Here is a 17,779-nt window from a genome sequence, read left to right on the forward strand (position 1 = left end):
CAACTTACTGTTCCTAGCCTGGCGTATCTCCCAGAAGCACTAGTAATTGGACGAGCTGTGAGAGCTGTTCGAGGTGTTTTTATAGCTTGTTCCATAGTACTTGGCCGTCCACTTTGCGTGCTGGGTCTCACAAATCCTGTAATAGGTCTTCCTGATTGAGTTACTGGCCTGAAGATGTTAAGCACATTATCCTTACTTGAGTGGTATTTATCAATAGAGAATTTAAACACTTATATGTGAAGCACTTCATTTTCAGAAGTTAAATTTAGGATTTTCTTATTTGTAACTAGTCACATTTAAAAAAAATAAACAATCTCATACCTAACAGCTGGGCTGGGGCCTCCACCTTGGCTAGTTCCAGGGAGTTTCAAAGATGTTCCTGGCCCTATAAAATAAGAGCATTTCTCACTTCACATTGAGATACCACACTCTTGTCCAGGGGACTTCAAAAAATGATTGTGTTTTACAACGAACTCGAAATTTCTTTGCTCAAACTGAGGGGACATAGCACTAGACAAAGAAAACGAAAAAAAAAAATATTGTACTGTACTACTGATGAATTGTCAGACTATTGCAAGAAACCTGCCACAATGAACTTGGGTTTCTCCCTTTTACCCTTCCCATTCTCTCCCCCACCCCACTTGGAGTGAGCGAGTGAACGGCTGTGTGGGGCTTAGCTGCTACTGGGGCTAACCCACAATTCTCAAGAATCTTAGCAGCAACAGGCAGCACCGAAGTAAGAAAGGTTACCGAACAATGAGATCATGCTGATTTGGAATGGCAGTTTTCTACCTGGGACTAAAATAGCAGCTAAGTAAAGTAAGCCCACACTTTCAGCTATAAGGCAGATGGGTAATGATCTCTCATGTCATTAGACCCATGTAGGACCCCACCTACAATTCAGCGCACCATAAAGTTCAAACTCATCCATATCCAAAGGTCACCAATGAAAATACGGAATTGGCTTGTGCTTAGGGGAACAGATGAAGGGTCCCTCTTTCCACATATTTGTTTTGACAGTGGATCAGTAAGAATTACTATCTCCTGCACGTACACATTCCATCGCCTTCACTGACATTTGATTATAGTCAGTTTTTCTAACTTCCTGAGTGTCTGAGAGACTGCTTTAAAAACTTGGTTAAAAGCAAGATATGACATTTATACCTTCTAGTCTGTTCACTGCTTGTTACCACGTACAGAAAGAAATGAGACTTAAGTTCACACAGCCAGTTTTTGACAAATCACCGTTACTCATTTACTAACTTTCCAGATACTTATGAAGTAGTTTTATTCCAAATGCTTCCAAGAACTGAAGTTGAACTGATAGGCAGAGTTTCCTTCCTTCTTCCCCCCCCCAAGATAAACCCCAAGCTTGCCCTTTTTCAGTCTTTTCTCTCTCCCACCCTCAAGCTGCAATTATCTTTGTGATATTACCAGTCCACTGTTCAAGCAAATTTAGTAGCCTTGCTCAAATTGGTAAATTCTAACTCAATCTAAATAACTTCTAGCTTTTAATCCATGCTAACACCAAGCACCTCTGACTCCTTAATTATAGTAGCCACCTGGCTACAGCTGTATTTGAAGTTAAATAATACAAAACAGGTATTAGTTGCGATGTCCTTGGTAAAACCAACTAAACATGTAAGTGATGCTAAAATAACCACCAAAACTCAGCATTCTCTCTCTTCTGGCTGGTCGCACTTAGGATCTCTGTTGCTTACCCGCTCTTTATATTCCTGTGGATCTTGATTTATCGACTCCATAAGCGAAAGGGTGGACAGTCCACCCAGCAGAATTTCTTACATGATAACTAGGGCGCTCTTCTGAGAAATGGAGAAAGTGCCTTTCAACTTTACAAGCTAGCAGACAATGAACTGGTCTTCCACTTTATGAGCCTTTTTTAAAACAGTTACAATAATATAAAAAAGGTAGGGCATTAAAATCCATTTTCCAGACCTGTTCTTTTAGTAACTACAATTGTTTTGTGCTTTTGGTATACTGGCAGAATGTTTACAGCGTTCAGTTCCCTTGATCCCACCCCAGGCAACTCAGTTCTTACTTTAAGAATCCCAACTGAACTAGCCGTGAACAGGCATCAAGAGGCCACAGAAGTGCACATGGCCGCTAACAGCAACAGAATTCAAGAGCGTAATTTCAGCAGACTGCAGATGACTCCCTTAACTCCCTAGTTAATGAAATAGCTGTGATTATCCATAACGCCTATCAGTATAAGTTTCTGAAAAAATATGTTTTCAAGATAACACTTTTAAACAAGGTTACAGCATTAGCTGATAAAATTGATGGTGTTAGGAGTCCAAAGGTAAAGTACTGGGAATTTCCTGTAAAACAATGCTATAGAACATTTTTATTAATAAACAAGACTGATGAAGAATTAACACAGCAGAATTATAAAATTTAAAAACTGGCAGAAGACAGATTTCCTTATATATGTGTGAAAAGGAACCACAGAAAAGTAGTGGTTTCCAGTGGACCCTATACAATTTAGTAATTACTTAATAATGCAAGACTGAGAGCAAAATCATTAAGATAGTTTAATCTGGAAAATAAGATACGCACAGACACAAAACTGAAATGGAGATGCAACCGATGCAAAAGGATTTGAACTGCTTAGTAAGCAAAGTACAGGCAATACCAGTCGTAATATGGGAGGTATGACCACACACTTCTAAATTTGTAAGCTGTAATTATAGTGGGGGAGGATAGCCTGGAAGATTTGCCACAGTGAAAGACCCTGAGTCAAGATCAACTGGCTAACACACTTTTAACAGCAAAAGAAAAAGCTCACAGTCAGCAAGGACCCATTATTATTATTATTATTAAATCATATGTAAAAGTGGAAGTGATCACAGAATCACAGAATGGTTGAGGTTGGAAGGGACATCTGCAGGTCATCTGGTCCAACCAGGCTCAAGCCAGGCCACCTAAAGCCAGCTTCCCAGGGCCCTGTCTAGATTGTTTATGAGTATTTCTAAGAAAGGAGACTCCACAACATCCCTGGGCAACCTGTACCAGTGCTCGGTGATCCTCACAGTAAGAGACAGTGTTTCCTGATGTTCAGACAGAGCCTCCTGTGTTTCAGTTTGTGCCCACTGCCTTTGGTCCTGTCACTGGGCACCACTGCAAAGACTGGATCTGTGCTCTTTGCACTCTCCCTAGTGAGATCTGTGCTTACCTTTTATATAAGTGTAACAAAAAACACTTCAGGTGTAAAGTAAAATCAAGCTGTAGAAGAAAAATGTATTTTCTATGTGTCAGTAGACTGTTGTCTGGTTTGATGACTACAACTGAAAAAGCATGCAATTAATTGGAAAGGGTTAAGAAGAGAGTGTAAAGACAACTCAAAAATTAAAAAGATATACCTCAAAATGGAAGATTGTTTAGCTTATCAAAGGAAAGATCACTGGATGACTTAATGACAGTTTTAACTACTTACTTTGGAAATATACCTTTGAAAATAGAGACTTCATATCAGGCATAAAATGTGCACAAAGAAGCAACAGCTGGAGCTATAGCTGATAATTCCTACTAAAGATATGGCATACACTGATAAAAGCCAGCAAATTTAATAATTTACTAAAGACTGCAGGGGGTTCTTTCTCTCTGGGAAGTTCTTATACTTTCTGAAAAATTATATCCAAGCTCAGGCACATCTAGTGGATTTGAAGCACCAATAGCAAAGTCTTATCTCAGTGATTCAGGAGTGCAGGCTATATTATAATAATGGTTTTCTTTGGCTTTGAAATCTGTGACACATTATCCAGAAAGTCACCTTTTTCAGTTTAAATATAGTATGAACGTATTTTTCTAGAATGCCTTATATCTCAATAATATTCATCAAATAATTCTTCTTGGCAAATGGTCTCTACCACAGGGGGCATATAATCAAGTAAAAGTCTAAATTATATGATTATGCTGTTTTAAGACAGATACATGTAATTAGATTATTAAATTGCATAAACACAACTTGAGTACTGCTTGACTGTTTATATGTGACCAAGCATGTAATGACAATTTTTAAAAATTTAATCAGAGAAATATGCAATTTCCTACTTCTATCCAGATAAGAAAAGCTTTTAATGCTTCAAATATTAGTTCTGGTCTGCATCCAATTCTTTCCTTGAACTCCTTGACATGGTAGGTGGTTGAGAGATGTATAAGATGCATAAAAATTCCCATGTGGACTGTACGAAACAGAGAAAAATAGACATAATGCCAAAATGTAGTGGAAGACTACTAATTACTGCCCACCTAGTAGGGACCTGAGAAAGGTTAAAAGAGCTGCATGAAAGAAACAATGACAGGGCGGAAGAACTGCCCTGGGAACGAAGAAAGGAAAAAGTAGAGAAAAGCAGAATAGAGAAAAACAGTTCAGAAAATGTTTGTGGGAAATGATACAAAAAGGTAATGGCAAGTTTGGCCAGACTGTTGCCTACAGTACAGGCATATGGATGAGATTCACAGTACATCAAGGGCGTATCTTTTTCTGTAGTTTCCCACAGTGCCTAAAGAAGCCAGAAAAAGAGTAAAAGAAATCAATGCACTGATAGAAAACAGCTAGTGAGTACAGAGATGTAGAGGAAAAGCTGACAAAACACTGTTTGCCTGACAGGCCTGAGGACTACGCCAAGCTCATTATCTCACCATTGCCATGCAACCATAAAACAAACTAAATCTTTTCTTGTAGCTAGAAGCCATGTAAGGTCACCTCAGTATGTACTACTTTATGCTAGATGACAATCCTGACCAAAAGCACTCTTGTTGCTTCAATGTATTTAAGTGAACGTCATTCTTACGTGCGACTTGAGCAATGGCATTTTCATCTAGTATCACCTCTGCGATTCCCTCTTCATCCATATCGATTTCATCCACGTACACCATTTCTGTCAAAGCTCGTGTTTTCAGGCTCCAGGCAGCCTGAATAAGGATAAAGTGAAAAGAAAAATATCTTCAAGACACCAAGCAAATAATCTAATCAGCAATTTTGCCTTTTTTAATTATTATTCCTGTCACATTTTTAATAGGCTTGAAGAAGGTACTGACTTAAACAGCTGGGTATATCCATCAGTTGCCTGATGGAGGTGGAAAGGGGAATAAAACTTTAGACAACTCTTTTGGAGTGGAACAGCTACAGTCACTGAGCTTGGAGGACAGAATTTCATGCCTCATGAAAAGTTATGCCTAATTTAGGTCACAGGCAATCCTCTTGAGATCTTGTACTTTTGAAGAAACCTGCAGCTAGCAGTGCCATTCAAAACCCACCACTGACAGACACTTTATTTAAGTTGGGATGGGAGAGGAAGGTAAGTAAACCACTGTGCTGCAAATAATGCCCTTCTCAGGCACGTGTAGAGAAAGAAGGAAAATCTTTTAACCAGCAGTTAAAGATACAGTTTTTGTGGGTAAGTTACTATTTACAAGTGACAGGCATAGGTACAGGTAATCTAAAATTCCTTTGTTCAAAGCATCAGCTGTAAAAAATGTGTAAACCTATAAATTAAGCATCTCAGACTGTGAGATTACTGAAGTATTTGTTAGTGAACTGAACTGACAAACTACTAGATTAAATGTCTTGAAGGATTATGTGAGCCGTGTGGAAAGACAAGCATAATTCTAGCCTATGTGACAAGCTTTGTGTAGATTGTAGATTCCCCAAATCAATGGGGAAAAGAAAACCAGGGGCAGACACACAGAAGTACCAACAAGCACAAGTGCAGATCCAACCACTCTGATAACTTAATATGCTTGTAATTTACTCACAGAGCTGGCACGATAAGGGGAACCACAAGACCAATGCCTGATCTTCTGACAGATATTGAACATATCATCATAAATTTTCCAGAGTAAAAATCACTCCCAAACAATTAGATTTTTTTCTTTTCTGACATGGACTACGGCAGTCTGGTGGAAAAGTATGTTTACTATTTGCTAAGGAGACATTTCAAAATAGAAACGAGACTGATATTACCTTAATAGAACTGAAGGTCAAACAGATGGAAACATTTGTTCTTTAAATAAGAGGTAGGAGAAGATCTTGACCTCAGGCTTATTTATAATTTAAGTAATCATTTAATGGGACACTTCTCGTTCATCATGTCTCAGACCATCCCTTCCACTACACTTCCCTCATATTTTTATTCAACTTCATAACTGTCTACCAAAAAGAAAGCGTATCTAAAAATGTTGAAACAGTTAAGTCTCCTTTTAAAAAGTGCTTTCTTCCAAGCAGAAGGAGAGATTTAGCCAGCCAGTTCAACCACAATCAGAAACCTTTGTTCAAGTATAAGGAGAAAGGTACAGGGCAGGATGATTTGAATCTAGGCCAGACAGACATAATCCAGATCTGCTTTATTATCTTTTAGTTTTGTCTTATGTAGTAGGGTGATAACCTTTAATTAGTATTGAGATCTGCAGTTAGATGTTCAACACTTAACTGTTTTTTCATTAGTCTATAGAAGTATTTAGTTTGTTGAATTCTTAACACCTTGACAGTACTCTGCTTTTTTTCAATAACATGTATGTCTGAAGTCAACATCACCATGTCCATATCAGGAACATGCTGAAATTAGAGCCCTCGGTATAGCCAAACACAGGCCAATTTCCTAGTGGAGATAAGAAAAGCTGCCCAAACACACAAAAGCACACCATAATTTCATATAAATACAGTTCATGTAAAGTCATCCTCAAAACCCATCTGTAATTAGAATTCTCCAAAGTAATGAACTCTTCCTAGGAAACGAAAATAGCAACTTCTCTACACTAATTGCTAAAACTGGGCCCAGTTTGTAACGTAAGTGTATTATTGTGATTTTTCCAATAACAAACATGAGACAAGGTGTTTTTAAAAGCAACATGTCTCGTTGTCATTATCGGACAAATAACTGTCATAAAAAAATAGATTCCTTAGGCTGCTTTTCCAGTCTTAAGTTCCTAGTCTGAGGATTCACAACCAACAAAAAATTAAAGTACCGCATATTGTTCCTTAATTAAACATCAGTCTGTAGATTATACCATTGCCTGCAGCAGTGTTTGTTACAGGACTTCTGATCAAAACAGCAAGGGAGAAAAATGTCAAATTCACTACTTAAGCTATAGAAAGATGACTTTTACCATGGAAGACAAGACTACAATTCAAAATTCCTAACTACTAGTTACAAGATCTATATGAAACAAAAGAATCATTTCTGTGCATGCACAGTTATGCTGAATATTCAAAAAATCAAGGTGTGGGAAAAGGAATTAGAAATCTATATTGACACATAAACACAAAGGGAGATGTAGGGAAAAGCTTTTTTCACCCAAAGAATTAAATTAAATTCCTGATACCCTTTCCATTCATAAAAAAATTGCTATTTATTCCTAAAATGTCCCATAGGAGTTTGTCAGAATTGTGGCATATGGCTATTGTGTTACTTTTAAAAGAAAACCTGAGAGATGTACATTTCTCTGTTAAAACTGTCCCCAACAAATTTTAATATTTTTTCTTGTTCATAAAGTAAAAGTGTCTTCTATCACATGAGATGTAAAACTCTTGCAAGAATTTTCTTAACAGCTCAGTAATTTCAACTTCTGCTGACTTTCTATAAAGAATTTGTACCAGTAGTCCTGGTAGTTCATATAGATACTTTATGCTTGTATGAAGTCCACTCTCTGCATTGCAGGTTTTAGTTATCCAGAAAAAAATTTAACAATTCTGTTCATAAGAAAGTACACAGTTTTAGTAATTTACTGTAGTACGATGCACAGATTTTTCACTCAGTGAAAACCTGTAAGGGTTTAATCTGAAACTAATGCAGAACTTCAGCTGAAAAACTTCAAATAAAATCAATGAGCAGCACAAAACTGGAAGAACCACACTGTCAATAGTGAGGGGAAGGCTCACTTGTAATCATAAAATGCCATAAAAAGAAATGCACGCAGTTCTGAATAATCACATGACAATATTATTTACACTTTGAATTAGCACAAGTTTGTCCACTCAAACTGTTGCCTCAGATTCCATTTATATTATCTGCTCTGTCTTTGCAGGATCAGTAATTTGTTTTGTGACAAGCAACATGTCTAGTGTTTATGAAGAAGACTTGCACTTTTATGAAATAGGCACGTAAACAGTAGCAAGAAAGAGACAGCTCTTTTCAGACAGCACAGATTCACAACATAATAAAAGATTTAGCTTGCTTCACTCATAATCAGAACAGAACTTTATAATAACTAATAGTAATTAAAGAGGGAAGTGATATCATAAGTACCACAAGTACAGAAATACGATACAGTATTTCTTAAGAAGTCTAAACTCCAGAAAGAAAAGTGACAGTGTTTATCACGTAGCTCCTGAGAACTGGTTTGTCACTGAATTGAGTATCTTCCTCTTATTCCTGCAAAGTCCAAAAAACAAATTTAAAAAGATAAACTTAAAATCTAAATCTAAATGTATTTTCTGAATCTGGTAATGCACATTTCTAAGAGGTTTCATTCTCCAATAATCCTTTCCATTATCAGAAATTTTATTCCGTACACAATGAAAACCCCAGAATGCAACAACTACCTTGTGAAGCGTAACCTTTAAAGTCAAGAAGATACCTGACAGTATTTCACTGAAACCATTTTGTCTGCAAACAACTTGCATGACTTCATTGGAATATAATTGGAGACTTGTAGAATATGTTATTTAGGAGTATTTAAAGATGCAATTTCACATTGCATTCAATCTCTTCTGACTGTGGACTGGAACCGAAAGATGCCACCACCTGCACATTACTATTTTTCCCAGTGCAGTATTTGGTGCTAATGAGTAAAGAGTGAAAACTAATCAATTAATTTCAGTCTTCCATCACTTACACAAAGCAACATCATGCAGCATCAAGCCTACCAGACTCGACACAAGGCAGGCCATGAGAATGAGCTGTAGGAGCCAGAAGGGCATGGGTAACAGCCCACCACTACACTGCATTAAATGACATATGAAAGTGAGCCAAAAGAGCATAAACATTGTTCTGTCTGTGAAATACACATTGGCTTTTTCCTAATCTCATCAGCAGATGAAGGTCATTCAGTTCAAGACAGATTCAATTTAGCTTTTACAAGGCATTAAGCTACTGAACTGCTGAATAAACCTATAGGAAATATATGAGGGATCAAATATAAAAGTTGCTTATTTAAATACCCCTTATCAAATGTACTGCCTTACCAATGATGAAAAACAATTTTATGCCATTAAGAACAAAACAAGTATTATTCAGTATATCAGAGATTCTTCCGAATGACTGTATCTAGTAATTGTATTTATGAAAATAATTTTACCTGAAAAACAGAGTATTCAGAATCAGCTTCCTGAAAAGAAAGGAAAGAGAAATTGAGGAATGGAAATGCCAAACAATAAAAAGAACCAAAAAAAAAAAAAAAAAAAGGAATTATACTCTGTAACCACCTCATTTTGCACAAACATTTTATTTCTGACACATATATCCAAACTTCCATTTTATTACATTACCTCAACTTACACACATTATGAAGCTAATCAAGTGTTTTACACAACGAAAGGAGATTTGCAGTAAGTACATTTTTCAGGTAACTTCTGTGTTCTTGCTTCTGCTGGATCATGTTGGCCAAACTGCAGATTAGCATTACAGAGTTATTAAACTGAAAAATGGTACATTTAAAAAAAAAAAAAAAGAAAAGAACAGAAAAACTCAGAAGATGTAAGCAAATCTCTCAGAAGTTCATCAGGTTATTAGGCCACAGGGTTCAGAATGCCTGTGTAATAAAATCCATCTTTGTGCATTTTTGTTAGCTGCTAATGGTGATCTCACTGACATCACTGAAGTACACAAAAGACAATTTCTGCACATGCTGTTTTTTTTTTTTTTTTACTTTTATTATGGAAATTATGTATTTATTGTATTCTGGACAGTAATGCTGTAAGTGAATAAACATCAAACTAATGGCTTATTGCACCATCCAATAAACTAAAGGAAAACTATCCAATGTACAAGCCAAAAAGCAGGAACTTGCATCTGCTTGAAAACTTGAGGTAAAAGTGAGTAAATACTAACAACAGAAAATATAGGTTTATCATCATTTGTTGTATAATTATCAAGTTTATATAATTTTTAAACTATCCTTCAGGGATTCTACTGCTCACTTCCAAGGACTGGGGAGGAATTTTTCCTCTCTAACATATTAGCTTTAGGGGGAAAGACAAGGAAGGTGGGAGCTAGATGTTACTTTCTCTAAATCACTATTAGTCTTTTGTAGAGTCAGATCTTTTCTGTTCCTGGAGGTAGTGGAAAATTTCTTACATATCTGGCCTTCTGTAAATCTACCAGTTAAGCCAGCTACATTAGATTGAATATAGAACCTTAGAGTAATTCAGGCTAGAAAGGGTATTCGGGAGGTCTCTAGTCCAAAGCCCTGCTCCAAGCAAGGTCAGCTATGAGGTCAGTTGAGGTTGCTCAGAGCTCTGTCCAGTCGGGTCCTGAAAACTTCCAAGGACAGAGACTGCACAATGCCCCTATGCAACCTGCTCCACTGCCTGACTGTTCTTACAGAAGAACGTTCTTCCTTATATCAAGCCAAAGCCTCCTTCATTTCTATTTACGTTCACTGTCTTTCACTCCACGCACCACTGTGAGGGGCCTAGCTCCATCTTCTCGATAACTCCCCTGTATGTATTAGAAGGCTGCTATCAGACCACACCAAAGCCTTCTCCAAGCCGAAGCACTGCCAGCATGCCGTTAGCTTCCTTTGCAGCCCAGGGACATTGTTGGCTCATGCTTCACCAACAGAATGGTAAGGTCAAGCTTGCTCTTTTCATCTACAGTGTGAGACATAGTTACTTCTTTCAATCTGAGCATCTTTACTCAGTAAATTCCATGACTGCTGGGACCTGAAGCCTGATGATGCTCCCACATCTTCCTTTTGCAGTGTACTGGAATTTCTCTGGCCTTTTAAGGATCATATTTGGAATCACAAACTCGTTCACTGGTGTTTGAATGCATAACACAGCTTATAAACTGAGTATTCTGTGGAAGTAAATGTTAATTTCAGCTGTCTGTGATGTACCTGGGCTTGACATAGGCACTGAAACTGCCTTTTTTATTTTAGATGTATGATTAAATAAGCTCCAAGTTCTTTTAATATGTTGTTTTATTTATAGTATTAGTCTTCTAAAAATTAAACTGTTCTAGCTTAAATAAGTAATAAAGGACACTGAGATATTTCAGCTTGCATTTTATTCACCCATTGTGTCCGAGTGTTCCAGCACATATGGTGTACTGGAAAACGGTTTAAGAGCAGTAGGTGATCTTCCATACCATATGTGCTACAGTAACTAATGAGGACAAGGTTAGGACTATTACATCAACACTTGCCTTGATGTTACAGATGTGTATCTTACTTCAGGCACTGTGCATTAGTTTAAAAAATAATCTAAAAATAAAACAAATTTGCTTATGTAGGAGCATTCATATTACTAAAAATTTCAGAAATAACAACCCTCATCACTTTGGAAAAAAAGTAGTTGACCAATAATACTTACTAAAAACATTGCGCTCTCATAATGGTAGGTGATAGTATGCATTGTTCATACATCCTAATATATCGTTTCAGAATTTGACAAGTAATTTAAGATTTTAAATAACCCTAAAGAGGTGATAGAACCCTCCCATTAAACACAAGACTGGAACAACAAAAACTAACATTAAAATATGATCTATTTTAGCATGGGTGGATCTAGCAGTTGCTACTCATGCAAGTAATCCACTGGAACTAGATTCCGAATAAAGATTTCTTTGAGAGGATTAACAAATAGCATTGCCCTGTAAGCTTGTTTCTCAAAACAAAAGGTCAAATTTATTCTTCATTTACACGTATAAAGCTCCTTTGAAATTAATAAGATTGTAAAAGCAATGAAGGAAGGATTTAACCCAGATCTCTAAATCCACTGAGGGCATTTTAAAATTAAAGTTAATGTGTAAAGTCAGTTTATTTGAAGACAAAAAATATTTAGAAAAAAGAAGTCTTCTGATGCTTATAGCCTACAAAACAGAATGAAACAAAATAACATAAAATATTCTTAAAAAAGCTTCATTCTATAATTAATTTCAGGTAAGTATGGCTTAATACATGCATAATACTAAAATAAGTATAGTCTGAAAATGCTCTTCAGATAATAAGAGCAGAAACACAGAAAAAACATTACCCAGGAACAATGACTTCACTATACATATTACTAATTTTGATGCACAAACTTAAATCATTACAGTCTCTTGAATGAGTAACTGGTTTCAGTTGAAGATGCTTTTTCAAATCAAGTTCCATGTACGTGAACGTATCCATGAGAACTTTATTATGACCTTACTAAAACCAGTGTGCAAGTAACAGTAGCTGAAATTTCACTGTGGGAGAGGAAAGGATGAATGAACAAAAGCAAATGCTCATGCTAGAACATTAATCAAGTTAAAGGCAGGCCATCCACTGTCTGTCTATTAATTAATTAATTAGGCAATTTTTAATTTTATCATTAAACTACAGCAGGTCTCATAAATCAGTGCTGGTTATTGCCTTGAATCTGACATATGGAACACAAAGAAGAGTAATCAGATTAGGTAACTAATCAGGATCATCAACAGAGACAGCCCTGGATTGTATTTCCTCTAGGTCATGCTATTACTATAAACGTAGAAGACAACGCCTGTTTACTTACAATAGGAAATAATTAAACTGAACATCAGTGCTTTATGCATTTGTGTGCCCAAATGCTAGTCCTAGAAAAGTATCTATCCTGAGACAAGATTGTCAACACAGAAGTAAATTCCATCAATAAAATTTATATTCCTAATTCTTAATTGAAGAAATGCGCAGGACATTTTAAAGAAAAAATAATTTCAGTCTTCCATAAAAATCTAACTCAGTAGTTAGATTTTTTAATAGTTAAATATGTTAAACTTTTAAAATGTAAATTTAATAGTTAAATATGTAAATAAGTTAACAATAGTTAAATTGTTCTTCTATCAAAATGTTCAGCACATTACATTCACTAAAAACTCTTCAGGAAAACATAATTGATTTTAAAATGTGTTCCTTATGAATTCAAGTTTGTAACAGCATAGCACCTGATACTGCTACAAAAGAAAATTCCTGACTCATGCTCAGTTGGCTAAAAGGTCAACACTGCTCCTTAAAAACCTCCTGGGGCTTATTGCATCTGCTGACAGAATACAAAAAGAGTTATACACCAATTAAGTTAGTTTCTAAATATATGTAACTATTGATTGAATCATCAATAAAGTTATTTTTGAGACTTCCAGATAATCTTTTACCATTTTCTTAAAGAACTTCTTAAATATCATTACATTTGTGATGAAAACATAATCTGAATACTACGCTATATGTACAGAGAGTGGTAAATTAAGAGATATATCAAGAAGTACTGGTCCAGAAATCTTATTACCTTTATTAAGTGTGACTTGCAAAAATGCTTACTTTAAGGCTAATGTAGAAAGCTGATTTCAGCTGCCCATAGTTTTGTGACAGCGTTGTGGATGCAATGGAACAGGAGTGGTGCCATCAGTTAGCAGACCAGCTGACAGCTGGGAAAAATGGACAGGCTTTCAGACAAGCAAAATCGTCTCTTTCAGGCATGAAAATACTCCCAGATTATGCACTGTCAATCTCTTCCTTTAGTTACTGTTACATTACATGTCTTAGAAGGGAGAAGGCTAGTTACCCGAGCATGAAAAAGTTCTGACCTGTAACAGTCACAGTTTAACTCAATCATTCCTGAGAATCTCTTTAAAAAGATACCATCTCCTGTGGCTTTGTTTATGTCACATCCTAACGCACACTGTTCAGAGAAGTGAGTCCCTGAACAGTGACCAAGGCTACTGTTCTTTTAAGATCCTTCTCTCCCTGGTTGCAGGGTTGAGAGGCACATGCTTAGCAGAATATGGGACAAGAGGATGAGAACAGATGGCACAGTGATTACAGCAGTTGAATATTCCCTTGTGCTGCACAGCAGCTCACTTAATCCAAACTTTCCCTCAGTCTTGTCATTCATCTGTTTGGCTTCCTGGAACCAAACATGACATATCTTGGGCCTGATCTGCAGAAGTGCTCCCATTAAGGGTTTGACCATTAAATGTTTTAAAATTGCCGTGTGCTTTTTAAGCATAACGCATGGGTTAGGTACCAAAAATTATACTTAATTTTAGATATTTCTCCAGATCATATGAAAATACTACTAATGTAAGTCACAGATGGAAGACAGCACCGTTTTCTGGTAGGCAGCTGAAGAAGACAGAAAAAAAAGTTCAATCAAAATATTTAGAACCACTGATTTCATTAACATGCCACCTTCACAAGTAACGCAGACTCCAGGTATTAACAGCCAATCTGTCTGAGAATGGTCTTGGACTCTTAATTAACTTTTTTAAAAAAGTAATCTTAGATCACTTTTCTAGTACTCTCAACTGTAGTAACTGATATGCTACCATTAGAATAAATACAGAATAATGTAAAATAGTATTAGACTAGGCACACCAGGAGAATTAAGTAATGCACATCGCTTATTTCAGTTCCAATTACCTAGTGTTCAGCCTTGGAGTTTAGTATCTTTCGAAAGTCTTATAAAAATGTTTCCATTAAATGCAAAGTATACATGCTGCAATACACAAATATGATTTCCTTTTTTGTTCTGTTGTATTAAGTAGGTTCAAAAACAATTTCTAATTCTCTTACAAACTATTAACAGATTTCACATGTAAGATTTTGTGTGTTGAGTTGATTTGAGTTTGGTTCAAGTTGCAGTCTTGAAACTTATCTAACCAATATTCTGGTTTCTCCAACCTGCTGTATCAAAATAAACAGGTGGTATAAATAATGCTACATCTTCTCTGCCAGGAGCTGGGCTCTTTGTCTGGACTAAGAGAGGAATGATGGAAGAAAATTGTGTCACCGTTACATTATACACTATAAAGTACAGTATACTCCATGATCCTTCTGAAGAATCATGTTGAATTGCCACTTAATAACCACCTTTCCATTTATTTTGTTTTTAAAAAACCCTCTAAACTTCACTTATATAAAGTACTTAGAGGAAAACCCACTTGCTGGTGTCTGCAAACTGGCAATGTGCTTTACTTGAACACTGCTCTATGAAGTCGTTTCAAAGAAAGACTGAAACATCGTTCCATGCTCTTTTAAAGGATTGAAGAGGAAGACTGATATTTTCCAAGCTGAAGTAGATAATTTTTTATTACTTTTAAAAGTCATTAATTCCTGCTTAAAAAGAGCTCTTAATAAGGCTTCCTCAAGGAGATTACACAGGGCAAGACCCAAATATTTCAAGACTGCTTCTACAGAAAGCAAAGACATTTCTTTTCCATCTAAACTTTCAGGTAGGTTTGAAATACGCTGCTGCAGAAGGGTACCTTTTTCACATAAAACTGAGAACAGGAATATAGTTCTGAAACAAATGTACTGAAGTTATAAAGTCCAGTCCTTTTCAGGCAACCATGACCTGGAACTCTTTTCAAAACACTGATAAAACTTGACCTTAAAAGTCAGAGACTTCATATAGGACCTCCTCTAAGAGCTTGTGATTTGATGTAGTGTAGACACCATTCATATACCCATCATCCACTGTTTCTCAAAGCATAATTATCCTAAATGGTTTCACTCTTTCATTTTTATAAGATGAAGCTTACAGGCTGGCATGATCACTTCAAAGATTAAATTAAGTGATCAATTTTTGTTCCAACTTTATATAGTATTTGGAAAAACTCTCATAGTGCTGGTATGTAAGGTCTGGGTTCTCTAAGCAGAATGCACAGCTTTATCGAAGAAAACAATTCAATTTATATACTGTTTGTAGCATGTGTGGTCAATATTTAGAAGAAATTAGGAAAACCAAATGGAATCTCCATACTCTCATTGCTGTTTCGCTATTTTCCTCCTAAATTGTTTTCCCAGCCTTGTACACCACCTACTCCTTACCCCACTTCAACAAGTTCCCCATTGCAACTGGAAACTGCCCAGCAGAAGTCTGGAGTTGCCAAGTGTAACAAAACAGTTTTATACTTGAGCTCCAGCCCACAGCAGTAAAGCAGTTGTCTTTATATTATTATGTTGAGATCATTGACTAGAAAACATTTTACTAATTAAAAAATTTATTAATGAAGAGCAACAGAGCACTATGACGTTTACAACTCATATTTACTGTTATTATCTGTCTCAAAAGCTTCTATCACAAACCAAGTGCTGTACTTCCATATGCAAAGTTACATGTATCGAGACCCAATAATGTAAATACACATAAATGAAACAGGACTTGCATAGAACTAATACTCAATCCCATTTAGTGTCCAGGACCAATTTTCTTGGAACGTCTTATCTGCTAAAAATTTTTCGGCTGATCGCTCATTAGTGCCTTAGAGCATATAACATAAACAAAAGCATCTTTTAAATATCTATTTTGAACCAGTTTAAACAATTATTGTGCTTTGCATATACACAATTGTGTGACTGTGCCGCTTGCTTTGATTCTTTTGTGAAAAGAACTGATTTGAAGATTCTTAAAATATGTAGCTATAGGATGCTTTGAAATACTAATTTACTGTAAAGTATTTATGGTGAAGATAAAATCCATTCAATTACTGTTTTCCAAATATAGCAGTAAAAACGTTTACATGCATACAAATATTAATTCAGAAACAATATTCCCAAACCCATACTTCTAAGAAAACTGTGAGAAAATACGTAGGTATTGAACAATAATACATGGCCAACACTCCTGCAGGCTTTGCAGCCGGAGAACGAGCAGAGAGGCAGGGGAACGCCTTCGGTTCCGGGTAGCCCCGTGCAGGGGCACAGCCAAAGCGGGCGTTTCTCAGCCTTGGCGGTTCAGCCCACACAGCCCCTGTGACACCGAACACCTGCGCACAACCAGCAGCGGCAGACAGCCCTGATGGTTATTCGCTCCTGGCTTTTCCTCCTTTCACTCCACAGATCTCAGGTGAGGTAACGCTCCTGCTGCGGGGAGGCCGGCCCCCGCCGCTGTCCCGGCGGCACCGGGTACCCGCCGCGCTCCCCCGGCGGGGCGGGGGCTGCCGGGCCGTGAGGAGCTGCCCCCGGCCCGCGGTCAGGAGGGGCGCAGGGAGCCCGGTGAGAAGATGCGGCCCGGCCCGGGCCTCCCGGGCCGCTGGTGGCGTATCACGCCGCCCCTCGCCGTCGGAGCAACAGGCAGCGGGGCAGTCCCGTGTGCTCGCCCCGTCGGGCGGCCGGGCCGGGCCGCCGCCGAGCGACGCCACCGCCTCCCGCCCCGGCCGGCCGGGCCCGCGGCCTCCCAGCCCGGCCCGCGCTACCTGTCCGCCGGGCGGCCCCTCCAGCAGCTGCGCGCAGAGATCCGAGCACTGCCGGAACTTCCTCCGCCTGAAGCAGCTCCAGGCCTGGAACAGCGGCTCCAGCTCCAGCCCCATCCCGCCGGCGGCAGCTCGAGCTGGGCCCCGGCGCCTCCCGGCCCGGGGCGGGGCGCGGGCGGCCCTCTGCTGCCGCGGGACCGGCAGGCTCCGCCTCGGCCTGGCCGGGCCTGCGCGCCGCGCCGGGAGGCGCCGGGCGGCCCGTGGGACCGGGCTCCGCGGGGCCCTGCGGCCGGGCCCGGGCAGCCGCGGCCCGACTCCAGCCAGGGGCTGCGGCACCGCGCCTGGGCCGAACCCTGCCCGCAGGAGCCTCCCGCGGGCTGGTGCGTGGATGACCGAGAGCAGCG

General features: G+C 38.3%; 1 protein-coding gene across 2 annotated transcripts in view; it reads right to left on the reverse strand.

The window, feature by feature from the left end:
- TTC8 (tetratricopeptide repeat domain 8) overlaps nt 1–17,576 on the reverse strand; it is a 44,511-nt gene extending 26,935 nt beyond the window's left edge. Inside the window, exons 1-5 of one of the 2 annotated variants that reach the window (XM_040601061.1) lie at nt 17,379–17,576; nt 9,319–9,348; nt 4,815–4,935; nt 322–385; nt 9–168 (exon numbers count right to left, since the gene is read on the reverse strand). In XM_040601061.1, the coding sequence (XP_040456995.1) occupies nt 9–168; nt 322–385; nt 4,815–4,935; nt 9,319–9,348; nt 17,379–17,492 (489 nt within the window). In that variant the 5' untranslated portion in view covers nt 17,493–17,576. The remainder of the gene's footprint in view (nt 1–8; nt 169–321; nt 386–4,814; nt 4,936–9,318; nt 9,349–17,378) is intronic. The other variant, XM_040601062.1, reaches the window with a different exon arrangement.
- Between the last annotated feature and the right edge of the window lie 203 nt (nt 17,577–17,779).

The sequence above is a fragment of the Falco naumanni genome, chromosome 7, assembly GCF_017639655.2.
Source record: "Falco naumanni isolate bFalNau1 chromosome 7, bFalNau1.pat, whole genome shotgun sequence".
NCBI lineage: Eukaryota > Metazoa > Chordata > Aves > Falconiformes > Falconidae > Falco > Falco naumanni.